Source organism: Protomyctophum parallelum (genome assembly GCF_964188405.1).
Source record: "Protomyctophum parallelum genome assembly, chromosome: 17".
NCBI classification, from domain to species: domain Eukaryota; kingdom Metazoa; phylum Chordata; class Actinopteri; order Myctophiformes; family Myctophidae; genus Protomyctophum; species Protomyctophum parallelum.
In genome coordinates, this window is record NC_139719.1 from 8,869,538 (window position 1) to 8,895,000 (window position 25,463).

The 25,463-nt window shown below is 42.3% G+C and overlaps 1 protein-coding gene across 1 annotated transcript; it reads left to right on the top strand.

Annotated features, from left to right (window-relative positions):
• Nucleotides 1-7,506: 7,506 nt before the first annotated feature.
• On the top strand, nt 7,507-24,475 carry LOC310874582 (uncharacterized protein; the record flags this gene model as incomplete). Its single annotated transcript, XM_083787439.1, has 13 exons — nt 7,507-7,606; nt 10,721-10,927; nt 13,725-13,870; nt 14,142-14,774; nt 15,385-15,634; nt 16,453-16,570; nt 16,676-16,745; nt 19,844-19,882; nt 20,488-20,785; nt 21,527-21,672; nt 21,830-22,462; nt 23,218-23,464; nt 24,465-24,475. The coding sequence occupies 13 exons, from the start codon at nt 7,507-7,509 to the stop codon at nt 24,473-24,475; spliced, it is 2,898 nt and encodes a 965-aa protein (XP_083643565.1).
• Between the last annotated feature and the right edge of the window lie 988 nt (nt 24,476-25,463).

The following is a 25,463-nucleotide window of genomic DNA, read 5'->3' on the forward strand; positions in this document are numbered from 1 at the left end:
TATCTTTTTAAGTTTGTGGTATGTTGAGTTTTGTGAAGATGATCTGTGTGAAACGTGTGGAAAATAAAGTCTGTGTTTGGTACACAGTAATTATCTTAAATTCATCAAAAAAAAAAGGCAGAATTCCAATGGAAAATCTTTAGTAGGAACTCATGGTGGGAGTCATTTCCTGTAGTTATCCCTGTAGCACTTTTCTTTTCTTTTTTTTTAGTTTAGTTTAGTGGCCTTGTGGTTCGAGTGTCCACCCTGAGATTGGGAGGTCGGGTTCAATCCCTGGCTGGGTCATACCAAAGACTCTAAAAATGGGACCCAATGTCTCCCTGCTTGGCACTCAGCATCAAGGGTTGGATTGGGGGTAAGTCCCTGCAACATACTAGCGTCATGTCCAGGGGGTGTACAACAAGATGCCTCACACTATAGAAACAGGAGATTTGCTGAGCCCTATGGGCTCAGCAAGGCTACTACTACTTTCAAGATTTGAAGATTTTACTCTCCTAAGAGCTTTGAGTTTGGTCCTTCTAAATATGGGGTCCATGCTGGGGAGGTTGATTGCAAGTTAATAAAAACGATTTCAACGCACAACAGTCTCTACTCCATTTGAGAAGAAATCGTATGCCAAAAAGAGGCTTTGCTTAAATTACTGAGATGTATATTCACACGGGACTAGTATTGGAGACAAAGTGGCTCTAGGAATCTGAAGGTTCCCAGTTCCATCACCAGCTCCTGCTGGCTTCACGTCAAATTGTCCTTAAGCAAGACACTGAAACTTAAAATGCCTCACATACCCTTTAAATGCTGAAATGATTAGGTTGGCGACTTGCATGATTTCCCTTAGGTAAATGATGAATTGATATAAATGGTGCAATTATATGGCACCTTAATACAACGCGCTTTAAAATGTGCATTTCATCACCCTTTCACACACACATTCACACACTGATAGCAGGTGAAACCATGCAAGGCACCAACTTGCTCATCGAGAGCTTTAGGGGTCCAATGTCTTGCTTGACACATCTATAGTAAGACCAGGGATCGAACTGGAAACCTTGATTCCCAAGCCTACCTCCTGAGCCACTGCTGCCACAATGGGTGTTTGAATGTGAGAATTGTTGAATATGTACATTTACTACATTATAAACACTTTGGACTAAAGCACTATATAAATACAGACAATTTGTAAGAGCACTCAGAGATTCCACCCAAAAACACTAGGCAATTTAGTCCAGTCTTGTAAAAACAATACCAACATGGCAGCTTTTGGCAGCATTCAAATCACTTCACTCATGTCATAACAGTCATATAGGTAATAAATCCAATTACATGACCTCCTTAGGTAAATATATATATCCTGTCAAAATAGGTCCATAGGTCAACATTTGTCTGTTGTACGCCACTACAATCAATTGACTACAAATAATAATTAATAAATTAACAAACCAATTTCCTGTAAGCTAGTTGTCGCCAAGGGCATCACATAAAGGAAATTCACAATATTAATGATTCCAATTATTTAAAGAATGATCATAGTCTCCTCTAACCTCTTTTAAGTAGCTACAATAGCCCCCATCAGTAACACGGTCGTCCATTTCCCCAATTTTATGAGGCACACAACGAAGTATAAAATGGCTTTAGTGGTTAGGAGATAAATTGAGGATATGCATTTGGCTTTGTGCCCTGCAAGCGATGGGCTTTAAGGACAGGTTGTCTGGCTGACTGGTCTGACGGCCGTCTGTCTCTGTCTCTCTGGTCTAATGCGCTTATCAGGTTTGGTGGTGCCACCATGACCCTACCAGTGACTCTGGAGTAACCTGCACAGACCTCAGTACACGCACACACACACACACACACACACACACGCACACACAGGAGGCAGCTGTCACAGCCCGCTGCACACGTGCCTCACAGAAATATTACCAAATCAGATGTATACTCATATCACCCAAGACGCATTGTGAAATATTCAGATATGCTTGGAATTTCAACACACGCGCGCGCGCACACACACACACACACACACACACACACACAGTAAGAGTAAATGAAAAGTAGGATTCCTGGGTCTGGCCAGAGTTTGATCTTTCTCTCAGATCAATGTCAGTAGATTGCAGGGGAGCCGTGAGGCTCACATCTCCACTCAATGCTAACACTGGCCCTAGCAGGTAGGGGGGGGGGGGGGGTGTGGGTGTGGGGGTGTGTGTGTGTGTGTGTGTGTGTCTCCAAGGTTATCCATATGAAAATGTACAGCTGCAATCTGTAGTGCAGTTAGTGCTGTATGATGCTAAAGGGAGGGACAGCGATAAATTATGCCGATCCCAGCTAATAGAGTTTTGTGTTCTGATGTACAGTATAGTCTGGCTGAATGCTAGCAGAGAGAGAACTCCAAGCGTTAATTTAACATTTGGAAGTATGTCATCCAAGACCTTAGTGCAGTGACTTGGCAGTGAGGTCAAATTAAATAAAAATGCAGTAACTGTTATAACAAAAAGTACACATCAGTGTTGAGTCAGACCACTAGATATGACACCTCAAATTCACAGCACTGTATTATTGCAACTTCGATTCATGCTTAATGCATATACTTCATCGTATGTATAAGCTTGAATGTAGACGCATATAGGCACTTAAAAGAAATCTGTTGAATACTTCCAAGCTATAGTCTCAAAGCTCTCAACAGTCAACAGACATTGATGAGACATTCAGCTAAATATGGTTTGCTAGCTTTGAAAGCCTCTTATAAACTTGCATTTGAACTGGCGTTTCATATGAGACACAATTTTATACAATATAGACAATAATATAGGTAGTGGTGGTCCCTGCTTCAGCTTTCTCTCAGCTAAGGGGTCCTTCACCTGAAAAGCATTGAAGACACCATGCCGTAGCTGCGTCTGTCTCTCAAACATTTATAGTCATTGACTATAAATGTTGAGCCACCAACTCTATGTGAACATGACTATAACTGTTGAGCCACCAACTCCATGTGAACATGACTATAACTGTTGAGCCACCAACTCCATGTGAACATGACTATAAATGTTGAGCCACCAACTCCATGTGAACATGACTATAAATGTTGAGCCACCAACTCCATGTGAACATACTATATAGACTATAAAGCAAGCAATCTGTTTGCTTCCCTCCATCACCGGCTTTTCCCAGGGCCTTCTGGGAAACGGTGTTCTAAGGAGGCTGTAAAAGCTCTGCCGATCAAGCCTGCCAATGGGCAGCAATCAATCCATGTCAACCAGCCTATTATTCCTTAACGGGCCTGTGGCAGAGGGGATTTTACTATTCTATTAAACCACCAGACCAGTAGGGGGTATTTGACCCTCTCAGAGGCCCATGAACCCACACAACACACACACAGTTATGTACATACACATGCATTCGAGACACATACAAAGACAGGTATGTGTTGTGTACGCATGCATGCAGACACACACATTGACAGCCCTATGTTCCCCTCTCCTATCTGTGTGTGTGTGTGTGTGTGTGTGTGTGTGTGTGTGTGTGTGTGTGTGTGTGTGTGTGTGTGTGTGTGTGTGTGTGTGTGTGTGTGTGTGTGTTAGCTGGTGCTTGTAAATGAAATGAGACTTAACCATGCGTTGGACCCTCATCAATCTGGCTGGGCTAGGCCGGCTGCTCACCTCTGATTCATGGAGAGCAACCTTTACAAGCCTTCCATCGCTGCCTCGGCCAATGACTGATGACTATCAATCTCACACACACACACACAAAGCCTAATCCCCTTTATATATACACATATTAATGCAAACACAGACAGATACAAGCACACACATTGTCATATAACAACCCAACCATCCAGAGTTTGCCCGCCAGGCCAAGCCTTGGTATGTCCCTGCTGGCTGGCTGAGCATTGCCATTAATTCTTCTTACAGGAGCCATCGATGACAATGTGTCTGAACTGATATCTTCGACAGCCACTATCCAGATGAGACCGCACTGATAGATACAGCAGGACACCATTTTTTGTATGTGTCTGTGTCTGTGTGTGTGTGTGTGTGTGTGTGTGTGTGTGTGTGTGTGTTGCGGCCATACCTGTGCTGTGACAGCTCTATCTCACCGACATGTTGTTAGGATGCAGGGAACAGCCTTGGAGGGTGGTGGTTTAGGGCTTGGGGGGGGGGGCACGCCACCAGCCTAACAGGGAGAGATTAGCATAAACATACTGCATTTCCCATGAGCATCCTGTGACGATCTGTCACCGTGGTAGCAAAGACACCATGAGAACATGAGCATTAACCCCTGGACTTATCTCCTCAAACTGGACAGGTGGGACACCAGGGTAGAGAAAGAGTGAAGAGAAGAGAAGAGAAGAGAAGAGAAGAGAAGAGAAGAGAAGAGAAGAGAAGAGAAGAGAAGAGAAGAGAAGAGAAGAGAAGAGAAATGGGAGGCGACAGAAGAGTAGAGGATTAGGGGTGTGTGTCATCCTGGAGTGATCACACACAGCTCTCATCCATCACAGACACAACAGGAGGGAAGCCCTGCTGTCTGCATGGACCACTCCACTGGCAGACCGAGAGAGAGAGAGAGAGAGAGAGAGAGAGAGAGAGAGAGAGAGAAACCCGAAAACAATAAGAGAATGTGGATTTCAGCTTCTTTCGCTTTTTTCTTTTTATCATTTGAGCAGAAGGAAAGGAAAAGAAAGCAAGGAGGAGGTTCCAGGGTAGCATATTATCAGATGTCACTCATCAACTAAAGACAGTGGGGCATCACAAAGCCATCAACAACAATATGTCCAAAATGTTTTGCTAGATGTGGCGGTATGGAGGATATGCATGTGTGACGGCAGTAAGGATGAAAAACATCTCTTGCATGTTCATGTGTGTGCTGTGCGTGTATCTTAAATCACCAAGTTGGAGGTGCTCGGTCTGTCTAGGCCAGGAGCCAGCCATACTGAATCATATGGCGCCATCTACCAACATGCACACGGACATGTACATGTGAGCACACAAACGCACACACAAAGCGGCTGTATTCCTTACTTAGTTATGGCCTGAAGCGTGGAGGCTGAAGATCAGAGTAGATGGTTTCCAGGACAACAACACTGACCTCTGCCATTGGACATCCATCTTGGAGGCACTGAGGTCACATGGCAACGAAGCCCACATCTGCAAACAGACTCGCAATGAACAATCAAAAGGAAAAGGTTTGGCAATACCCAGTGTGGTCACGAATTAATAATAACGGAGGCAAAGGCATAAAAGTCCACAGAAAGTGGTTTGTACGAGAACTGCGAGAACATGCATTTGTTTATACACAGCGATGTTGGCGTGCATGGTACGTTAGCTCTGTGTGTGTGTGTGTGTGTGTGTGTGTGTGTGTGTGTGTGTGTGTGTGTGTGTGTGTTGGAGTGGATGTAGATGAGTTTTCTCAGTGCTGTAGGGGAATGGGCTGCGGTTGGCTGGTCTGACTGCAGACCGCTCTGTGGAAAAGAACGACTTTTTAAATTACCCATATATCACTGTCAAAGCAGCACAGACTAGGGCGACAGCACTGCGCTTGCACACACGCACGCACACACACACACACTCTCTCTCTCCCACTTCTTACTCTCCGTTTGTCTCTCTTGCACATATACACACTAACACGCATTCACAAAACAAAAAATCAATTCCATGGTTACAGACATGCATGCACATGAAAAAACTGTTTGTGCAAATGCATTCACAGTGCTGAGCGTGTGTGTGTGTGTGTACACATGCACTCACACTATAGGCTATACAGCTTGTACATATATGATAAGATAAGATAAACCATTATTGATCCCCAGAGGGACATTCAGGTGTCATAGCAGCAACAGTGACAATAAAAAAACAGGAGGTACAGGTAGAGTCAACAACCAAACCAAGATTAATAATAAAAATGTAATAAAAATGTAGCACACGCCACAGACACAGACACAGACACAGACACAGACACAGACACACACACACACACACACACACACACACACACACACACACACACACACACACACACACACACACACACACACACACACACACACACACACACACACACACACACACACACACACACACACACACACACACACACACACTAGCCTACAATTTCAGTACAGTTTCTCAACAGTTATCCCTAACGGGTATAATTATAAATGATGCAATGTGCATTCTAGTAGTCTGTGTGCAAGTGTGCCAGAGTCCATGCAGAAGTCAGTAACCAAAGGTCAGATATCAGCACCAGACAGAACAGTTCTCCGATGGGGTCAAGCGTGGTTGTGGAGCTTGACAGCCCCCAGCACAAAGGACCACCAAAGCAATCTGCAGTGTGCCAAGAAGCCATGAATCTGTGGCTGAATGTGCTCATGTTTGCTACCTCATCCTCATCCTCCCCTCTGAAACCAACCTTAAAGGACCACTTCACCACTTTTCAACCTATCTTTATATAGTAGGTCCTCACTAATAATCATGAAAAAATGGTGCAGTTTTTTTCTACTCGGTCTGTGTCTCATAGGAGGGCTGTGGGCAGTTCAGAAACCGTCTTCCAGTGACATCATCGATGGGGAATACAAGCTAATAGAAACTGCAGGCTTTCTAGTCCTGAAAAGTTGCAATGCGAAAATGGAAGCCATCGTTCTCACGATAATGAAAATCTAAATATCTTTGTAAAAAAATCTTGTTTAAAAAAAAATCTGCCTAATGATGATGTCACTGGAAGACAGTTTCTAAACTGCCCACAGCCGTCCTATGAGACACAGACTGAGTCGAAAAGAATCGTGCCATTTTTTCATGATTATTAGTGAGGACCTATTATATGAAGATAGGTTGAAAAGTGGTGAAGTGGTCCTTTAAGGAAGCAACCAGGTGCTCAGGAGATGTGCAGGTATACTAAATATAAAAATAGTAAAAAAGGTGATCAATCGGGATAAGCCCTGATGAAGACCGGTATAGGTCGAAACATGTCGGTTTAATATAGTTTCCCTCCTTTTAACTATTAAGTGTGCCCGGATGTGTAGCAGCCTGTTGCAGGTGGAATGACCCGAGCCTTCTCATGAAGGACAGCTTGCTCTGTCCCTCAGTCACCAGGTGCTCCAGTCTCGATATGGGGTATGAGGTAGTCACTCACCAGGAGGGTGCATACGTTTGTTAGACATACTAACAGTCCGACAGGAATTAGTCCGACAACACCGTCGCTCCCCACATGCAACGGTTACAACTAACCCGTGGCCGGGTTAAAACTCACCCGTGGCTCCCGACATGCACGGCAGGTTGAAACTAACCCGTGGCGGGTTAATACTAACCAGTGGCTCCCGACATGCATGGCAGGTTACAACTAACCCGTGGCAGGTTAAAGCTAACTCATGGCTACCTCTGAGGTTAGGTTTTGGGTAGGGTGTCGGACTCATGACTGTAGGACTGTTACGTACGTCGGTCCAAACACATGCACCCCTCACTGGGTTCTGCAGCCCCCCAAGATCTTCCTGGTGTTTGATGTCAGCAACTGGCTTAGTGTGCCGGTACGATGCAGGAGGTATTTCAGAGCTGGAGCACCTCCTTCAGCCTCAGGGAGCGCCGGTTACAGAAGTGCTGCTGGCGGAAGTTCTGCCAGCATCATTTTAAGTGTGGGTAACTGTGGAGAAACAGCCTCTTGCTGAGCCGACTCTCAAGAGACATAAGTCACAACGTAGCAGATTTACATCCCAAACAAACACCAGCCATAGTGTGCCGTTCACAGCCACCGGCAGCTGTTGAGTTTTCCTCTTGACTTCTCTCTTTTTCCTTCCTGCTTGCCATTCCTTGAGCTCCTTCTCTAACGAGCTGGCTCTTAATTGCAGGTAATTAAAGTGCTTGTGGCTTACTGAGCAGGAGAAGAGGTAGAAGCATGTGTCGGCAGTAAAACACTGAGACGTTACAGCCAAGGGCTACCAGGGGTTACAGATGGTGGGCACATGGATGGATGTAGCTTCATTATCTTTCTGGTTAATCTCTCTCGTTCGCTCGCTCACTCGTTTTCTCAGAATTAACATGTTATTTGAGAATCTCAGGAGTAGAAGCATACGTTCACCGCCCACTCAACAAGCATGCAAATACACACGCCCACATGATCCCCAATTACTGCCATCTATATCAGTTTCTTAGTTATCCACTGCCAGCTCTTGCAGTCCACATGCACCAGAGGGAGACAGAGGACACTAAGGATTTTTTTTTAAAGGTGGTAGTGTTGGTCAGAGAGAGCAAAGGGCAGTGGGGAGGGGGGCCTGAGAGCTCTCAGGTGAGGCGCCATAAAATGAGATAGCTCATTGATATAGATTTTTCTCCGTGCATGACAGGCGCGTGTGCGTGTGTGTGCGCGCGCGTCCTCTTTTATTGTCTTTGACAAGTCGAGTGGCCCAACAGACAGGCCTCAACAACTAATTATCTGAATCCTGTAACCCTTCATGCATATATGGATTGTATACTTTCCTCTCTCACAAATGTGATCTGTCCTCACAGATTGAACTCAGTCTGCAGCAGGGCCAAGGCAAGAGGAGAAATCCAGGACTTGTGCCCTGACTGTTGTGATAGACAGTTTTCATGGAAAGATATCATAAATATTTTGGATAAATCTCCACAGGGGAAGTGGAAGATTCCCTTTGAGTATTTTTATTTTTGTATTTGTCATTCATACTGAGATGACAAGGTGCAAACTGCTGGAGAGTGTCAGGGCACAGAGGATTTATCAACAACTTACCCTATGTGAGCTTTCAGGTGAAACAAGGCCATGTCCCTTGTTAACCACTAAAGCTATAGCCAGTTTAGAATTCACCCACAACAACACCGGCAACTAATGTAATAATGCATCCGTTTGTTCTGAATTAAAATAATGTATAATTAATAATATTACTTTAGCCAGTGCTTATGAATCACATACTGATCCCTGTTCCCTGTGTGGCTCTTTAGCCAGATGGCAAAAGTCCTCACAGGTTTCATTAATGTGCAATTTTTTTAATTAAATGTATTAAATAAATACCATCAAGGAATTGCACTTAATCCATGAAGTAAGTCTTTATGATTGTCTGGCTACATTCATTGCATACATCAAACTTCTTAGTAAAAGTAACTCAAATTCCACCTCAGCATTTTAAAATACAGTAAGAGATTACCAGTGATTTACCCACAAGGATTTGGTCAATCTCTGCCTACACCTGTTTAGAAGAGCCTAAGCCTTTATATACCCTGATTGTAGACACAGCAAAAAATATTTAAAAGCCAAACAGCCCTGCTTTGCGTCAATCATTAAGAGAACTTCTGCTCACTGAGACAATTTAAGCCAGCATAATGCAAATCAAACAATTATAACTTTCAAACCTCTTTTTTCCATGTTTCGTTTTGTGGGGAACTGGGGATTTATACAATTCTTTTCATACATATTTCATACATACATTATTCAAAAAAAATACATTAAAATATGATAATATGACACATTTGCCAAACAGTGCATGGCAACAGTAAATCTTATCACTGTGGATGAGCAATGCGGGACATTCTACAATAGGAAGAATTGATTCTGAGGTACAGAAGGGGTCTGTTGTTTAGAACTTGTGGATTTGTGGTTCTAGCAGGAGACAGGATTGATGTTGTGATAATGAGATGGATGGACAGGCAAAGCCTCATCACTGGTCCATGGAGCACTGTCCCCACCTGGTGGCCTGTGTCATTCACTTCTTTGTCATTAGATTTGGTTTAGTAGTTCTATTGTGTGTGGGAAGCCGATAATGATTTATAAATCAAGTTTCAATCAGACAGACAATTGACCTCCTAAACTCCTCTTGAGATATTGATACAGTGTTCAAAAATTAAAAAGAAAAATATATGATGGACTCTGTTAGTGTTGAAGTAAAGAGAATTCAAAGCAGAAGGTTGTCATTATCGAGTTAACAGGACATGATAAGTATTGATAGTATTATTATTTTGAGTGTCATGCAGGGCGTTGCAGAAAAAGAGCATTCGTGCTCAGCGAACCTACCCTTGATAAATAAAGGTTTAAAAAGTTAAGTGACGAATGATAGATTAAAAAATATATCCATAAGGGCATTACAAACAAATGAAAATAAAAATGAAAAATTACAGGCTCTGGGAGTGTGTAGAATCTGGAATCGACCTGTAGTTGTATATAAATTATTCATTTGACATGGCAAATCAGCATCATAATGTCAACCTCGCTCTGTCTTTCTGGTAAAGCGGATTATGCACTGTGAGTGGAGAGGGCCAAATTATATCAAGCTATGAAAGTCACCTTTATCCACCTCATCCAGTGTACTATCCCCTCTTGCCAAATGAAAAAATACAATAGCCTACAGCCCAAGTACAATATTCTGCACATGACAAGATAAGATAAGAAATTAAGAGTTGAAAGACTGCAATAGGAGGTGTAATTTTCGAGGGTGTGAGTGCACAGATAGACAGACGATAGTGTTATCTGCCTTTCTGTAGGAACTCTGCCATAGAGTGGGTGTGCTGGAGTGAGAACAAGAAGATCTGAAGGTTGAGATTTATCCAGTACTTTAAAAGGCTAATACGAGTTGATCAGAAAACCAGTAAGGCAAGACATTTGTGGGGGTGGGGGAGGATAAGCAAATATTCAGTCAGGACTTCACGGTGTATGAGAACATCGTTTTTACCTCCAAAGACTCCAATCATGCTGCCTCTAGGCCTGGCTCTCCTCCTCTGCCTCGTGGCTGTCTCTCCCTCTGCAGCTGCTCCCCCGCGGGGGAGGTCTGGCCGCACTGACTCCTCCAGGAACAAGCTGCTGCTCATCTCCTTTGATGGCTTCCGCTGGGACTACGACCGTGATGTGGACACCCCCAACCTGGACAAGATGGCCCTGGACGGAGTGAAGGCAACCTATGTCACACCACCCTTCCTCACCATGACCAGTCCCTCGCACTTCACCCTCCTCACTGGTATACACTCACGTTTTTTATACAAGTGTCTAGAATGTAATCAAAGTATTACCTATACTTACAACTAACCTCCAAAATAACATTATTTCATTAAGCCTAATAATAGATGATTAAATAAAATAAAACTCTGAAGAAGATTCTTTAGTTGAAACGTTATAAAGCTTTGACTGGGAGCCCAATAAGTCTTGCAGACTTCTATTTTTTATTTGCCTAAGATAGCTTACTATCCATTAATTTTAATCAAGGCTGTAGGTCCTGATCCAGACTGTCAAATTTCAAGACTTTCACATTTGATTAAACAAATAGCCCACATATCACATTAAATATTGAACAGTAATACAGTTAAGAAAGCAAATAAGGCTCAAATTAATTGTATTCGGCACACAATGGGCATATATTTGCTGATCAATCAAGGTCAAGCATGATGTGAGAATTATGTGCCAGTCCACAGGAGAGTAAACTGAATAGAAGACGTCTTCAAGGGAAAGAAGGTGGTCGCACACATTGGTAGCTTTATTTAGGACATGCATTTCAGTGCATCTTGTCCATTGAAGACTACTATTCAGCCCATGACATTTCAAACATGAAACCACAGGTCTATGGTTAATTGATAACCGGTGACATAATAGGTGTATGAACATTTTCGGTTAAAAATAAAGATTAACGCGCTAGTATTATTGTGATAGTATTAGTAAGTAGGCGTGTTTGTTCAGAAACAGGGATTTTCCTGTTTTTTTGCCCCCGAGAGGGGCTATCGATCTCTATACTCAAATTTAGAAAGAACAACATGTCACAGAGACGGTGACTGCTTAATTAAATTAATTTAGGACCTTAGCAGTTCATTTCGTTTTATTAATCACATTTCTTCCATGTAGCCCATGTTTTGTAATGGCATCATCATATTATGCCCGTGGATATACAGAGTGAACATAACAATTATAAATTAATATGATAATACCTTTTAAATAATCACAAACATGAATTATGTTTGTTATGTTTACAGCTAGGTAGAGTAGTGGGGCGAGATGGAAAAGGGGCGTAGGGCCTACCTGTTACCACTGCTGACTGCTGTACAGTAACTCAAGTAAATGTAGCCTTTAGTTTAGGCTACTTCACACCACTGTTTGGTCAAAGCAACATTTGTGTCGTCGTCATTCCCAAAAGGGTACTCATGTTTTGGGAATGACGACGACATAAATGTTGCTTCGGGACCTTCGGTTATCTTTTCTGTATTTTGGACGGCGGTTACAGTCCAGTCGTGAAACCGCGGGCCATTAAAAATAAACTTGCCTGGTCAATTTGCTACACTTTTTTGAAGAAAAGCAGGGGCTGTCTTCAAGGTCTTGGCGTCTGTTTTGTATTAGTAGGAAATAGACAGCTATAAAACGTATTTGTTTACCTGCTGGCCTGGTGGGTGTCCATGTTTTCTTTGTCAAACAAATATCCCGCGCAGGCTCCGCAGCTGTTTTCATTTCACCTGGAACATACCACTTTAGCCAGAGGTTTTCTCAAAGTTGAGCGGTTAACGTCAAAGTAGCTAGCTACACTATCATACTGTAGTTAGTTACTAAGTAAAACTAAAGCATACATTTCTTTGCTTCTAAAAAAAAATGCCTGTGGTATCTGCCCGACTGCCCCAAAGTTGTTGGATGATGAATTACTACTTGAGGCTGCTGCTGGCTGCAGGCCAATTATGCTCGTTCACCCCTATGGGAAGTGAGTGGACGCGTCCTACGCAGACACGCAGTGCATTTATTGTTTATTGAATGGATCCCCATTAGCTGACGTCGTGGCGACAGCTAATCTTCCTGGGGTGCAGTGGGGTCCATATAAAATACATACAAAAAATACATACGGTAATTACAAATACATTCAACAAAGTTAAATACAGGAAAATATAGCAGCCCTAGAATGGCTCTTGTTGTTTCAGGCATTCTAGGTCTAGCTATGGACCAGAGCTAATGAAAAAAATTCAATTTATTCTATAAAATAAAATGCAACATAATAAGAATAACATTATGGGTATGTGTAGGAAGCTGTAGCAAGTGTCCCTTTAAAGCATATTTGAAAGATAATTTATTTTGTGTTATGTTAATGTGAGGTGGTAACATGTTCCAAAATGATATTGATCGATACATAACTGTTTGTTTAAGGAGGTTCGTTTTTGGAGCAGGGAGTGATAAATGACCGAGGCTGGCAATTCTGGTGTTATGATTATGTCTGTCACTTGATTTTAATAACTGTTTGTCCATTGAAGACTAATATTCAGCCCATGACATTTCAAACATGAAACCACAGGTCGGTTAATTGATAAGCGGTTTAAAAAGGTTATCTTTGAAAAACAAAGAAGGGTCCCGCACACTGTCAGAAAACTTGCCAAAAATGTTGCTCTTTATTCAACGTTTCGGTCTATTCGACCTTCACCAGGACAGACAATACAGGGCACAATAACCACCAAACATTTATAGACCAGGGGTGTCTATAAAGGTTTCCTAGTTTCTTAACATTCAAGGCATTACAGAACATGAACTTTATAACCACAAAATGGTCATGTCATAAATGGTCACGCCATAATAAAAGTTCAGGGTTTGGAGTCATAGTCACGGTTCAAATACAAAGGCAGAGGAGCGGAGTGTGACACACATATATAACACATTACAATCTGATGTAAACCAATATTGTTTTCATCTCTATTATTTATAGGGTTACTACTGGCACTTGGACTACCATATATTGTTCTATGTTGTAAATTGCCATTATTTAATTATTAACTTCCAAATAAACCTCTTTCCATCAGGGCGGTATGTAGAGCATCATGGTGTCGTCCACAACATGTGGTTCAACACCACCACCCAGGAGAAGAAGCAGTACTATGAGACACAGTTTGTTCATTCCTACTGGGACAATGGCAGCTTGCCCATCTGGATTACAGCACAGAGACAGGTCTCTGTATCTGTCTGTCTGTCTGTGTGTGTGTGTGTGTGTGTGTGTGTGTGTGTGTGTGTGTGTGTGTGTGTGTGTGTGTGTGTGTGTGTGTGTGTGTGTGTGTGCGTGTGCGTGTGCGTGTGCGTGTGCGTGTGCGTGTGCGTGTGTGTGTGTGTGTGTGTGTGTGTGTGTATGTGTGTCTGTCTGTCTGTCTGAGAAAACATTTGGGAATATTTTGCTGTTTTGTTTCCATATTGACATAACAGGTTGTTGTTGTTTTGTCTCCAAGGGTGTAAAGGTAGGGTCTCTCCACTTCCCTGCTACTGCAGCCACCTATAGAAATGAGGTTGTGAATGTGAAGCAAGTCGAACCCCGTTTCTATGACCACTCCAATGAGACAGAGTGGAGGCTGAACATTGACAAGGTGATTGGAGAATGGTTCGTTCAAAAGGACCTAGCCTTTGTCTCCCTGTACTTTGGAGAACCGGACAAGACTGGGCACAAATTTGGACCTGACTCTATAGAGAGGCAGGTCATGGTCCGACAAGTGGACCGCACCGTGGGCTACCTCCGGGAAAAGATTCACGAACATGGCCTCACAGACCACCTTAATATTATGATCACCGCTGACCATGGGATGACCACTGTGTTCCAAGGAGAACTGGTTGAAGAGATCACTCTCGGTAAGATTCCTGGCTTCAGCTGGAAGGATATAAAGTTCCATCTGGTGGATCATGGTCCTGCTGGGATGCTGCTTCCCAAAGAAGGCATGCTGGAGAAGGTCTACCAGGCTCTGAAAGGAGGCCACCCTCACCTACATGTGTATAAGAAAGAGGACATGCCAGCCAGACTGCACTACAGCAAACACCCACGTCTCCTGCCTCTCATCCTCTTTGCTGATCCTGGATATCTTATTAATGGGGTGAGTTGGTGCAGGAGTTCCAAAAACCTTTTAATGCTAAGGGTCCCCAAATAGCCATAGCCTCTCTAGCTGTGGGCCCGGGGCCCTATTGCAAAATGAGCAAATAGATATCTTCAAGCTCATTAAAATGCGGTGTACATCAGCTTTTTCCACTATTTTCATTGGCATGGTTGAAAGTGGTTGGAAGAAATATTACCAAAAGCCTCTCAATTTTCCCTCACAACACAATCTTTGAGATAGCTGTCTTTTAAAGAAAAGACACTTGCCACTTTGGCGAGCATCCCTGAATGTGAGAGGGATTGATTTGTAGGATGTAGAGATGTCCTATAATATCCTCTTTGCCTGCATAAATCGGTATCAGCTGATATCAGAAATTAAGAATTGGCTAAAGAAAAACTCCTATTGGACCAGGACATTCCTAGTTGGATATATTCATATTTAGTTACATTCAGGATGCATTCAGCCTAATTTATGTTCCACTTCCACTGTGCGAGGCATCTAAACATGCATCTAAGCTTTACATCTAAACAGGACAAACTGAGCAGTATTAACATGTTGCAGAAGAAAGAAACTCAACACATGAACCCCTTTCTTTCTCATCAACAAATAGCCTTTGGGTCCAGTCCAGTTCCACAAAGGAGAGCATGGTTATGATAACGAGGTTCTGGATATGAAGCCTCTCTTCAGGGCAGTGGGTCCTGACTTCCAGGAGAACCTGGTAGTGGGGCCCTTTGAGACGGTCCACGTGTACCCACTGATGTGTCATCTTCTGGGGATAACTCCAGAGGTCAATGATGGACATTTGGACAACACCAGACACATGCTGGTCCCTAAGGAAATCACTGGAGGAAACAATGATAGTAAGATATTTGTGATGACGTTTTATGTCTGACTTACATACTGAACCCATTATGAATACAGAAAGACAAGAACTACAGATCATACAGATCAATAACCTGTTGTGGTGCTCCTTACGCCCTACAAGAGCAAAGTGGTTTGAACTGAGTTTGAACTCAGTCCCATGCCCACTTATCTGACGACAAAAGTAAAACTTATTTTTAATGGCATAATTGTATATCTTTATATTGGGCATTTTGTATAATCATAAATGAATGGGGTGCTAGAGGAAAGGACAGGGTCACAAAAGTTAGTAGAGTTCAGTATGCAATCTGCCTATTAGATTATTAGATGTGTGCAAAGTTGATATTTTAGCTGTGGGTGGTGCTAGAGGCAATGTCATGGGTCACTTAAATGGGGACCATGACAGTGCTCAGCAAGTTGCATGGCAATCTGCCCATTAGATTTTGAACTACCTTGTATTTGGACATTTTGGCCTAAGGGTGTTACTACAGCAATTAAGGGCCATTGGGGTCACCAAAATTAGTGCTTCCTCAGGGAGGCATGGATGGATTTGGCCTGTTTAATGGCTTCGATCGCAGATAAACTGATGCAATAAAAGATAGCATTTTCTGTAAATGCACACAGCAGTCATCTGTGTAGATAAAAGATCATAATCTACCATAATGATAGCATCATATGATTACTATCACCCAACTGGACATTGCATCATGGGATTATCAGTCTATGAATGCACTAACATCTTTGGCCTACTTGGCTGCCTGTTTGCCTGCCTGGCCACTTAACTGTATGCCCTGCTGTCTTGTCTATACCATTCCAGAGAGCAATCTTCTGTGGCAGGTTTTTGTCGGCTTATCAGCGGTGGCTGGGTTCCTTGCACTAGTGTTCATAGTGGCCACTGTCCACACCATGTGTCAAAGGAGCAAGGCAGAAAGGAGGTGAATAAAATGTTTTATCTATTCAGATTATCTATGGTGATATAACATTTTTATGAATTGAACCAGCCCTCTTTACCCGTGTACCTTTCTTTCTCTGTTCCCCAGGGATCAAATCAAAGGCAGTCTTCCTCCCAAGTCTGAAGTAAAAAGCAGTGTTGACAAAGACGACATGAGCGTGAAAGAAACTAATTTTTGAGAACTTGAACATGAAAGACTGACTGTACTTCACAGTCTTTATCAATGTTGCCTCTTGAACAAGCACCAACTGCTACAATGGAGCTGATCAATGGTTAACAGTAGAATAGTGGTGGTAACCAAATACTGTACAAACTCTGTGATTGTAAAAGGTGATGAAAGCAGTTGATACAGTATGTTTAGAATATACAGGAATTACTGTAACGAAAGACCATGTATGGTTTAGTTACTCTAAACAACTTTACGATGCAAATGTTATATAATAGAAGCAGGACCAATTGCACACAGCACCCTCAAAAACTCAACTATGATTATTACAGTACATATATCATATCATATTTCTTTACCTTACTAATTGATTGTTGCTACAATGTTGAGGAATATTTTACTCTTTTGTAGGCTTGTGTATGAGATATAATACATTCAATATTGAATATTTATTGATCTAAAATAGAATCTACACTTAGTTAATAAATTAACATTAATTTCTACTACTAGTAGGCCTACTAACTTACATTTTCACAAACACCCAAAGTGCTACAGGGTTTAAAAACATAAAAGCAATGGCAACTTTGAGACTCTACTAGGGGTAAAAAAAAAGAAAATACATTAAAAACGAAGTAAAATGTAATTACTGTCAACGTGAAACCCCAGTGAGCAAAATGGTACAGTATAGTCCCGCTTGGAATTCCTGACAGTGCGAGGCCTGGGGAGAGTGTTGGCTCAGAACATTATACTGTGTATGGTGTGTTGCTGGCATTCCTCACTTTTGTTGGTATGCAGCCATTCTGTGAACCATCGGGTGCTGTCTTGGTTCCTTTGCACGCAAATACTCCAGTGTATTTTGAGATGTGAATTCAATCAAACCATTCGCAGCAGTTTTCAATTTCCATCCATGTTTGACATGGTTAGTTCCGTAATTTGTTAACTGCCATATAGCCCCTGGGGGCTATATGGGGAGGAAGATATGGCAGCTGACCACTCAGTGTAAGTTTTCCACCCCTGGGCCCTGCACACCTTGCCTCACTCCCCCCAGGAGTGAGACAAGGTGTGCAGGGGCATATAAAGGCTGAGTATAGATATGTGATTTGTATCAGACATGTGTGGATGTGAGAAACAAACAGAACTTGCCTTATAGGCCTCTAAGCTTGAGGTCATGTACGTTCAGAAAGCTCATCAACACTAGTTTATGAGATGGCCATTTGACTAAGATTGATCCATGAGGCTGGCATAATTTGGGTTATAATTACTTTATCTGATCTGCCTCTCTCTCTCTCTCCTCCCTGTGTCCCCCTCCCATGTCTTTGTTATTCCTCCATCCAAAGAAGTGATGAACAGTAACAATAACTTTTTTTTTAACTTGACATTTACTTCACTACATCTCAAAGACAAATATTGTACTTTTCCATTACATTTCCATGAAGGCTGTTACTTTTAAACATAGCTTTGAAGTCAGCTATTAAATGTATTAATGTATCTGTGTAGCATAGTAGTAGAAACCACCTAATGAATGCACATATATGATTTCATTAGGTGGTTTCAAGGTTCTGTAAATACATTGTGAAAACAATAAATGTTTTTAAATTTAAATGTAATTTTGTACATTCAAAAGTAACTGTACTTTAACTCAAATAAAAAGGTGCAAGAGCAACTCTCACTTTTAGTGGAGTAATATTTGGTGAGAGAGCAAGTGCATTTTCCATTGTTATCATGCTTCAACGACTACCGGTATCTATGCTTCAATGGACTGCCTCAAGTAGGGTTGTGTACTTTGTCCACCACTGAACACATAGATAATGTCTTGAGGCCCTTAGAGCTGACAGTAGATTCCAGTTTATGTTCATGAACTCCTAGGTAATCATTTACCCCCCTGAGGAAATTCTAGTGCCATAGGCTAGCAGCAACAGCAGGAAACGAATCAGGAATGAGTGTGCAGATTATCAACAGTTAGTACGAGACTGTATTATTTACAGTATCAACAGGTATCTGGATAATACAGTATGTAACCCAAACCATGAATATAATATAAACCCATTAATGGGAGTATAAACTTCTGTAGTTTACATCCCAGTAATGCAAGTGTGCCAGAGTCAAGCAGGAGTCAAACCCCATAGAATAGAACATGGTGGTCAGGCTTAGTTGTGGAGCCTGATGGCTACTGACAAAAAATAACTGTACAGTCTCTTTGTGGTGGTGGCCGGGGAGGATGAGTCTGTGACTTAATGTGGTCCTCATGCCCACTATCACATGGAGAGGATAAAAGGGGGTTGATCAGGACAGCAGCTCTTCCTTCTGTATAACGACTAACTATTGAGCTAGCTTTCCTCACCAGATTGATGACTTTGTTGGCATTCCTTGTGTTGATTTCACTCCCCAGCCCAGAGGACACTGCATGGCTACTATAGCCTTATAGAACACCTGCAGCAGCTTGTTGCACGCATTAAAGGATGTGGGCCCCCTCAGGAAGAACAGCTTGTGCTCTATCCATTCCTGTAGAGTAGACTGTAGAGCAGGGGTACTCAACTGGCGGACCGCGGTCCGCGACCGGACCGCGGACCACCTCTTTGCGGACCACCCAAAAAAACAAAAAAAAAAACATTTTTTTTTTTTTTTTTTTTTTTTTTTTAAGTTAATAATATAAATAACATCAGATGGTACATTTCTCATGTGAAATTGCTGCAAAGGCCCCCAAAATGTCCCCCAAGGGCCTCCAAAATTCTGGCGCGCGCTATGCGCGCGCGCAGTGTGGCCTGCCAGGGCGTATAACTCCCGGCCTGATTTGGAGTTCCACTCCGGGCCTGCACTCTGCACCCCATTATTGGTTGGGTGGAAGGGGATCTGATTTGTATAAGCTTGGCTTGACCATACTAAACGGGCATAGAGCCCCGCTCTCCGAAGGACGCCGCGCATGGGACCGGACCTCGGTCTTATTCAAAAATAAATTGTGGACCTTCATCATTTCTAGTTGAGGACCCCTGCTGTAGAGGGTATCAAGAGTTGTCAGTCCAGCACAGTTTGTATGTACTCTCCCAGGGACTTGTATTGTATGTGTCCACTATCTCCACTTACTCCCCACAGATGGTGATGCTGGTGTTGATGGCATCTTCATGCTCCACCGTTAGTCCATCACCAGTTTCTTGGCCTTTAGTCAATGTCGAGCTCAGACTGAAGAAGTGCCTTGTGCTCAAAACGTCACAAATAATTTTGGTGCAATAAAAAGCTTAGGTAGATGATGACATCATCCACACCAATGTTTGACTTGTTATTCGGGGTCCAGGAAGTCACTCACCAGGCCCACCGGGACAATGCAGACAGTCTTCCAGCGCTGGGGCACCTTCTTCAGCCTCAATGAGAGCTTGCCTTGAAGAGGTAGTGGAACACTGCTGCCAGGTTTGCCAACTGCCCGGTGCATGCCTTGAGCCTAAGATAAGATAAGGATAAGGCGGCAGACCAATGTCCCATATTGAGTATAAATATTAATAGAAGGCATATCATCAGGCGGCAGACCATAGAGTGCGTAAGATATCTCACTCTTTGTCTCCTTTCGCACACATACTGGTTTGCGTCAGCTATACCAATGCAGTTAAGCGATAGAAACCATCAAAACATTTGCTGTGAAATTGAGGATTTATTCAATCAGCTGACTAAAAAATAATAAATAAATAGGCGGCAGGCGACAAAAAAAACGTTCTTGGGGATTTGTTGTTGTTCTTTTCTGGCAGAAGTGGATATTTTCCAGAAGTACAGAACCAATCATGCTGCCGCTAGGCCTGGCTCTCCTCCTCTGCCTCGTGGCTGTCTCTCCCTCTGCTGCTGCTCCCCGGCGGGGGAGGTCTGGCCGCACTGACTCCTCCAGGAACAAGCTGCTGCTCATCTCCTTTGATGGCTTCCGCTGGGACTACGACCGTGATGTGGACACCCCCAACCTGGACAAGATGGCCCTGGACGGAGTGAAGGCAACCTATGTCACACCACCCTTCCTCACCATGACCAGTCCCTCGCACTTCACCCTCATCACAGGTACACGCAATCACATGGTAGTGGTTAACCTCTTTCAACCATGGTGTCCCTATTTTTGTCATGTCAATATGTTTGTAAAGAAAATTAAGCTTTTGACAAATCTTCCATCTGAAAATAGCAGATCGGTAGATTTACATATCGGCAAAATTACACATGGATTTCAAGTACTGCATTGTGTTCTATCTGAAAAACATAGTTGAACCTGTTAATGTAGCCCGGCATGGCCAGACTAATATCACTAGATATTAGTCTGGAATCTCTGTGCGAAACCTGCATTTCAAAGGGGCATCACCCGCCACATATTTGCATACTGGGCCCTTTTTGGTGCCCCACAACTTTGGGGGCAGTTAAATACAATCACAACCAAGCGGGGACAGACTAATCTGCAGAGGGAGGGCTTTTTATTTTATGTTTTGCAACAGATTCCAGGCTATACCATCCATTGATGCAGTCATGTTCTATCTTTATCATGTTCTTATTTTCAATAGTTAAATCACGTCTACTTTAATTTGCATTGTTAATGTCCTTCTACAACTGGGATACATTAGAATCAAATATGTTATATTTTGGGTTAATGTCCTTTAAAGCCACAGAGAATTTGTGCACGGAAAATGTTTAACGTCTACCATCGCTCAAAGCCGTACAATGAAGCGTAAATTTGGCTCTATACTCCCTACTCCTTGGATACTTTAGATTTCTGCCTAATGTGTCGCACTCAACTTTAAGATGTTTCCCTTTCAGGACGGCATGTGGAGAATCATGGCGTAATCCATAACATTTGGTTCAACACCACCACCCAGGAGAAGAAACAGTATTACATGACACAGTTTGTTGATTCCTACTGGGATAATGGCAGTTTGCCCATCTGGATTACAGCACAGAGACAGGTGCTCTGTCTGTCTGTCTGTCTGTCTGTCTGTCTGTCTGTCTATCTATCTGCCTGTGTCATAATACATTTATTTGTGAATATTTTGCCATCTTATTATCCATTTTTGACATAGCAGCTTGTGTTTACTTGTTCTTTGTTTTGTTTTTACCTCCAAGGGTCTAAAGGCAGGGTCTCTTCACTTCCCTGGTACTGCGGCCACCTATAGAAATGAGATTGTGAAGGTAAGGAAAGTAGAACCACGTTTCTATGACCACTCCAATGAGACAGAGTGGAGGCTGAACATCGACAAGGTGATTGGAGAATGGTTCGTTCAAAAGGACCTAGCCTTTGTCTCCCTGTACTTTGGAGAACCGGACACTGTTGGGCACAAATTTGGACCCGACTCTCCAGAGAGGCGGGCCATGGTCCGACAAGTGGACCGCACCGTGGGCTACCTCCGGGAAAAGATTCACGAACATGGCCTCACAGATCACCTTAATATTATGATCACCGCTGACCATGGGATGAATGCAGTGCTACAAAATGAACTGGAGGATAAAATAATCCTCTCTAGGATACCTGGCTTCAGCATCAATGATATCCAATTTCCACTAACAGATTATGGTCCTATTGGGATGCTGCTTCCCAAAGAAGGCATGCTGGAGAAGGTCTACCAGGCTCTGAAAGGAGGCCACCCTCACCTACATGTGTATAAGAAAGAGGACATGCCAGCAAGACTACACTACAGCAAACACCCACGTCTCCTGCCTCTCATCCTCTTTGCTGATCCTGGATATCTTATCAGTACGGTGAGACAGGCCAGCAATGTGTATATGCAAAAAATGTGAACCACCTGTGACCTACCCATAGTAAGGGAATAGGGGGAAGATACTTTTTAAAACTCCATGGACAAAAATAGTTTTGGTTTTGGATGATTTGGGCAATATGCTTTCTAATCCTATCTAGGAGTGATATAATCCTAACTATGGATATATATATATTTTTAAACTAGCAATGGCAACCTAAAGGTGTGCGATGTTGATCTACAATCAACAGATCATGTGTTAGAACACTCACACACATGAAGTATCTCTTGGTGAAACTTCTAATCAGGAGAAAATGTGTTGGTGATTGGAGGAGACCACACTGCCACACACTCCCCAGGCCCAGGGCAACAGTGGAGGTTAGCAGAGACAGGGACCATGGAAATTGTTGATGTCTAAATTGAGGAGAAGAATGGAAACAACAACAGAAACATTTATATTAATTAACCTTCTTGACCTTTGACCAACAAATTGCACTCCACATCAGATATGAAGTTTGCCTTGTGTTGTGATTTCATAACCGTAGGCCTGTACAAATCTTCCATGGCTCCTGGGTAGGCCAGTGCGCTAACAGCACAATACAATACAATACAATAAATTGGTAGAGAAGTGATCTTAGGTTCATCATTTTAAAAAGTACTATTATCTCATTAAGTCAGATTCAATTGCACAGAGAGAACATTTTGGTGTTGTATGTACCAGTGCATGTCCATTATCTTTACATCATTTGCTTGTTACAGTTCCTCCCAGTGCAATTCCACAAAGGAGAGCATGGCTTTGACAATGAACATATGGATATGAAGCCCTTCTTCAGGGCAGTGGGTCCTGACTTCCAGGAGAACCTGGTAGTGGGGCCCTTTGAGACAGTCAACGTGTACGCACTGATGTGTCATCTTCTGGGGATAAGTCCAGAGGTCAATGATGGACATTTGGACAACACCAGACACATGCTGGTCCCTAAGGAAGTCACTGGAGGAAACACTGATAGTAAGATATTTGTGATGAGCATGTGGACATTCCAGATTAGATTACACTTTTTTTACTTGACATTTCACTGCAAATAAAAGCTAGGAATTTGCATGCAAGATTTCTTTTCAGGACAGCACAATGATTAAAATTTTAGTAACAGCATATTGTTGTTGTGATGAGGAGGAGAATGGATAACAAAGCAAGGAAACAGGAGATCAATGCGTTGATCAAATATGTTGAAGATGTTGTACACCAACAATAACTGTCTGCAGTGAGATACCTGCAGATTAGAAATCCGATTGAGACAGACAACCTGACCCAGCAAACCATAAGATCTTCTGATTAGATTAACACAGCAGAAATCTAAGCTACAGTACGTACATTTTTATGTCTAGATAAGAGACATCAATCTAACATAATGATAACAACAGCAGGGTTATGCTGTAATTACCTTTTAATGGTCTTAAACAACCATTCACCAAAGGTGAATGATTGATAAATGGTTGTTTAGTCTATGTCCATACAGTACATAATAATACAAGTCAAGATTTAAACCTAGAAATTAGATAGCATAGAATAGATTCATAAACCCTTTTGTTTTGTCTGTCACCTGCCTGCCTCTATTATGTCTGAAGGTCAGTCTCTCTGAGTGTCTGCTTTTTTCTCCTTTGCTTCTCTGTCTGGCTATCTAAACTAATGTATGTCCCAATCATCTCTCTACCATTCCAGAGAACAATGAACCGCTGATAGTTGGAGTGGGTTTGTCAGCAGTGGCTGGGTTTCTTGTTCTAGTGTTCATAGTCACTACAACTTACACCTTGTGCAAAACGACCAAGGTCCAAGGAGGTAGAGTATTAAGACTGATCATCTGATTATAATCTTTCTCTATGCTCATATATCAGATGTATACAAGGCATTCAACCTCCTAGCTAGGTGAACCTCATCCATCCACATGATGGAAAATTTGTCATTTTTACCTCCATATTAAAATCTAATAATCTGTCCTCCTTTCCCCCAGGTATGACATGAGAAAGGGTATTCACTGCTGCAGCTATTAAGTTGAAAGTGGTGTTGATGAAGAAGAGGAGAACATGAAGTTAAATTTTGTATTATTATTCTATAAATAAAAGAGTAGAACTTTTGCGCATCTGCATGTCGACAGATGCGCCAGAGAAAAAAAGGACTCCCGCACACGGCCTTCTTCACTTATTGGGAACAACATAGTACAAAGACCTTCATCAAGTTGTCTTGAAGATAACAGGTTATCAGGTTCATCAGATTATCACTGTTGCCAGATTGTGTGAGAGAAATAAAAAACATGGTCTATGAAAACAAGCCCATTAGGAAACAAGCCCAAATAAGCAAATACACTTTAGAAACAAGCCCCAAAAACCTACTACCAAATACTTACAAGCAACTTTACAGAAAAACAAGCCCAAAGTTGCTATAATAAGCAGACATGCCAACCATGTAGATTATCCTGAAGATCGCCAGTCATCAGGTCTGTGCCAAAATGGTGTTCCCAATAGATATGTGCAATTATTGGAGAAGCCAGTTGGAGTCCTTGGTTATATCTTTCATTAATACAAATACAAATTAATTCATTTAAGCAAGTAAAAGTATAGATAAGCATTTTAATTTTTCAAATAAACAGGTCATTTGCAAACAAAAGTATGATTCCAAATGTTTTCAAGTAAATAAATGTCTCTCTCTCTCTCTCTGTAATCATGGCATCAATACTAGTTCAGCAGTGACATGTGGTCCGGGGACCACCAGTGCTCCTTGAGGTTGTTCCAAGTGGTCCCCAGCTAAATGATGTAGAGTTTGATAACCATATGGACCCCTAGATCTTTAACTCTTGAGAGTGTAAAATGAAACCAAACTGGTTTCAATTTACACACTTTAATTATTGATAAATATCTGCATTACTTCATTTACAAGAAGATACACAATTAGAGAATGTGAAGAAAGTGAGATGAGAACCTTTTGGGTCTGAGAGGCAATGTCATCCAATGGT